General features: G+C 40.2%; 1 protein-coding gene across 1 annotated transcript in view; it reads left to right on the top strand.

Annotated features, from left to right (window-relative positions):
* The first annotated feature begins 4,114 nt into the window (after positions 1-4,114).
* The window catches only part of tspan15 (tetraspanin 15), a 42,771-nt gene continuing 42,464 nt past the window's right edge, over positions 4,115-4,421 (top strand). Inside the window, exon 1 of the mRNA XM_048270077.1 lies at positions 4,115-4,356. Coding sequence (XP_048126034.1) covers positions 4,276-4,356 — 81 coding nt within the window. The 5' untranslated portion in view covers positions 4,115-4,275. The remainder of the gene's footprint in view (positions 4,357-4,421) is intronic.

The following is a 4,421-nucleotide window of genomic DNA, read 5'->3' as shown; positions in this document are numbered from 1 at the left end:
TTTATGGCCTCGGGCGAGATATCAAAGTTAAATGTATGTAGAACAGCGTATGTCTCAGGCGCAGAACAGGTTGCATATGGATCCATACTCTTTCCCAACCCAAACACGCGCATGTAAAAGTCGTGATGAAAACACACATTAATTCATTACACTAATGATTACAGTGAGTCTGAGCTTTAATATGCAAGACTCCAATTACTAAGTCTTTAAAAAGCAAAGCATCATACGCTAAGATAGAATTCTATAATGATGTGGGAAGTTATTCATTCCTAGCCTTATGTGGATGCATTTGTGAGAAACTGAAGTCAGACCAGTCATAACCCCTTTTTTCCATTCTAATTGCAAACTAAATTGTTTTTGCTACTGTGCATGCCCAAATGTAGACTATTTCCATTTGCAGGAAGAACTAACTAATGGGGTCTGCTATGGTCATCTTAGCCTCTCCCTTGCCTAATTAATTGTCCAATAAGCTGGTTTCTGTTCATAAACACCAGATGCGCAGTCTAGAGTAGAGTCCAGCAAGCTGGCCAGAAGAGGTTTGTATCACCTGAAGAATTTGGACAAAAATAAAAAAAACATTTCCTACAGCAATCAGGCAAACAGACAGACAGATAGACAGGCAAACCGACAGACAGACAGACAGACAGACAGTATAAGTATACTTTTTTGATCCCGTGAGGGAAATTTGGTCTCTGCATTTAACCCAATTGGTAAATTAGTGAAACACAAACAGCACACAGTAAACACACAGTGAGGTGAAGCACACACTAATCCCGGCGCAGTGAGCTGCCTGCATCAACGGCGGCGCTCGGGGAGCAGTGAGGGTTTAGGTGCCTTGCTCAAGGGCACTTCAGCCGCGGCCCACTGGTCAGGGCTCGAACCGGCAACCCTCCGGTTACAAGTCCAGAGTGCTAACCAGCGGGCCACGGCTGCCCATTATGGGCCACGGCAGTCCATTAAAGAGACAGACAGACAGACAGACAGACAGACAGGCAAACAAACAGACAGACAGACAGACAGACAGGCAAACAGACAGACAGATAGATAGACAGGCAAACAGACAGACAGACAGATAGACAGGCAAACAGACAGACAGATAGATAGACAGGCAAACAGACAAACAGAAAGACAGACAGATAGACAGGCAAACAGATAGACAAATAGACAGGCAAACAGACTCATACATGCACATACTGTGTTAGTGAATGGAATGGAGGATGCCAGGGTTCTGATTGTTGCAGCACCACATCTACAGTATAGGTTCTGTTTTGACTGAATATACATACATACATACATACATACATACTTTTATATATATATATGGATTTCCACATCATATCTTCAAATGCTCTTGATATGATGTGGAAATCCATATGTCTATAACTGAAAATCCATATGTCTATATCCATCTTTATCTAAATCTACTATTCACCAGTGTACTGTTTATTTATAGCAGGTGTGAGGGTGAGGTTGCAAAAGACACATCCCATGAGCGTAAATACATGACAAGACGAGGATTACCTGAGGTTATGCCCTCTTATGAATTTTTCTTTCATTACACCATACAAAGTAATGGTCCAGAATAGTCCTTCAAATCGATTCAGCCCCAGATAAACAGGAATTATTAAATTGTACTTAAAAAGCATTTAGTCATGCTCCACAGATTGAGTACACTCTACTACGTAAAGTTCTTCTAATTGCCTTCTGACTAAACTAGTCTCAAACACATGAATATAGCTGCATAACCAAACTGATCACAAAGGCCAGCATCATTTACATGTTGGAAATGTTCTATACTTGTGAAAAATATTCTCAAACAATTTTCGTTTTAGTCCATGGTTGATGGAAATGGATCTGGGGCAAGTTATTGTGTGCACATTCCACCTTCTGGCAGGTGCAGGACAAAAAAAACTTACTCCAGTGAATGTCCGCAACACTGCTTTAGACTCCTATATTTAATGTACAAAAGCAATGTTTCAGGCCTGAAGAAGACCCAGCAGGGTCGAAACATTGCAATTGACAGATTTACCTGAATATTACCTAGTAATGTTACCCCCACATTAATACAATAAACCATTGCAGCTGCCAACTCTACTGATTAGTTTTGACCTTCTAATGATTCCTGTTTGCTCATTTACTAAGTTCCATAATTAATTCCAAAGAATGCTTCAGTTTGCAGCGAATTGCAATCATGTTAATCTCATTTTAGGTTTTGGAGAGGTTCAACAAGTATCAAAAGGGAATAGAAAGTAGAATGAATAGGCCTGTGTTAAATTCAACCTTCTGTATCAGTGAAAATAACCCAAGGCTACATTAACATTTACATTTATCCATCTAGCAGACACTTTTTATCCAAATAATGTGGAATAACATTTAAGCCACAATGCAGAGGAGACCTAATTACTGCTGCATCAGTCAATCCTATTACTAGAGGATATGAATGCATACATTATAAGTACTAGTCAAAGTGGGGAGGAGAAAGTGGTAGAAGACAAAGGAGGTAGAGGATAGAAGAGAGGGAAGTGCATGGTCATTGTAGAAGACTTAGGAATGCAGGTTAGAGAATAGCAAACATATTGAGTCAGACCTTCTCATTTCATCTAATTTACTGTCATGAGTTGGGACTCCCACCTCTCTCTCTGGCTCTGTTTTTGTGCATTGCTGCTGTTGACTTGGGATGGTTTGTACCTTGGATTTTTATGTTGTATTTTTGCTTGGAATTCTGCTATTCTTGTGTTATTTTTTTGTCTGGATCTTTTCAGCCTTTTGATCTAGTTTTGACTTGTTAATAAACTGTTAAAGATAAAATAAAAGTTTTAAACTTTACCTCTGCACTTGACTTAATTTCCATAGTACAGTGGTTTAATCATTTGGTTACCACCATAGCCGTCTGGTTTCGATTCCAGACCCCGGTGTGACAATTTCTTTGTCAAAATATGTCCATGACCGTCCAATCTGTGAAATAGATAGAAATGTTGCCCCATCAAGCTTACCATTTTACTTATTTCTTGTACAACAGTTTGTAATAACCTTTAGGCAAAAAAGTTAAAAGATTCCATGTTGTAGGCCCTATCATGTGTGTGTAGACAGACAGTATGTGTAGGTGTGTCACACAGAGGATTGGCCCTGCTGCCGTGATATTGAATCATGCCCTAGGGGTGCTGCTATAATCTTTAGAATGAAAATGCAACGGCCTTAAAGCAAAGACACCTTGAACAGAAGCAATATTGACGCACAAGAGGTATTACATACACAAATGCATGATAGACGTGAGTGGTGAGTTGGAGGTATCGTCCATGTTTGGTGGGCAGGAGGAACTCTTTTATTATTCAGAAAACAGGTTTCTTGGATTTGCCTCTCTAAGCTCTGAATGTGATGTGTGGTTATATTCTATCTATGTTCAGACTTAGTCATTGCATTTGTATAGCCTATTTGAAATTAAATCAGTAGTAAAATCACCAGGTCTCATCTATTTCAAATCCTTACTTTGCATGGAAATTACTTGAAATTCATATTTATTAACTGTAATTTCGGCAAAACGTAGCCTACTTATCATATGTGGGTCGGATGCACACTGAAACAAGTGACACCATGTGGCATCATATGATACAGTGCTACTGTGGCCATTGTGGGAACACTTCCCAAATAAGTTTGCACTTAAATTATGGGCCAATGCAACAAATAAAAGGATACGTTATATTTTGAAATTCTCCTAAATCACATTACAATCAGGTGTCAGTCAATTGTAAATTACATTTAATTTAGTTCAGTTATGTAAACAAGAAAAGGGTGATATGATATTTCACGTGTCAACAAAGGGGGGCGAATGGGATGGCTGCCCATTTTCACCTATAAATGTGTTGATGCCCCAAGCTTTACGTGTTTACATTAGCTACGTCTGGTTGTCAAGAAGGCATATCTGACATTCCCATTGTAGGCCTAATAGAGCATATTGTTTATGAACGCGACAAATAAAGGCGCCAGACGACTGACTCACTGTTATTTAAATCACATTACCACTAGCCCAATAGACTGCGCGTGAATCCCCTGCTACAACACATTGTATTAGTCAGGAAGTAAAAGCTGTAGCCTACATTAAATCAGGCCCCAGGTAGCCACCGTCTCCAAATAGCAGACCTGAACGTCTGTGATGCCTCTGTTTCAGTGCTAGGCGAGCGCGTGTGGGGCGCGACTGGAGTTCCAGGTGAGAGCTGGAACCAGGAAGTGTCTATCTGGAGAATCTGCGGACGTGGAGTGCGACAGAGCTCATCAAACATGTCAGATGTTAGGTACTGCGAGAGGTGCTCTTACCTCTTTCTAAAGTTCACTCTCATTATATACGCCACGGTTTTCTGGGTGAGTATGGGGAGTCTCTCAATTCAATTAGATTAAATGTGTGTTCGGAGGGGTGGTGGCAATCT

The sequence above is a fragment of the Alosa alosa genome, chromosome 18, assembly GCF_017589495.1.
Source record: "Alosa alosa isolate M-15738 ecotype Scorff River chromosome 18, AALO_Geno_1.1, whole genome shotgun sequence".
Classification (NCBI taxonomy): domain Eukaryota; kingdom Metazoa; phylum Chordata; class Actinopteri; order Clupeiformes; family Clupeidae; genus Alosa; species Alosa alosa.
The sequence above is the reverse complement of the archived record's forward strand: the minus strand, read 5'-3'. Positions and strand labels throughout refer to the sequence as shown.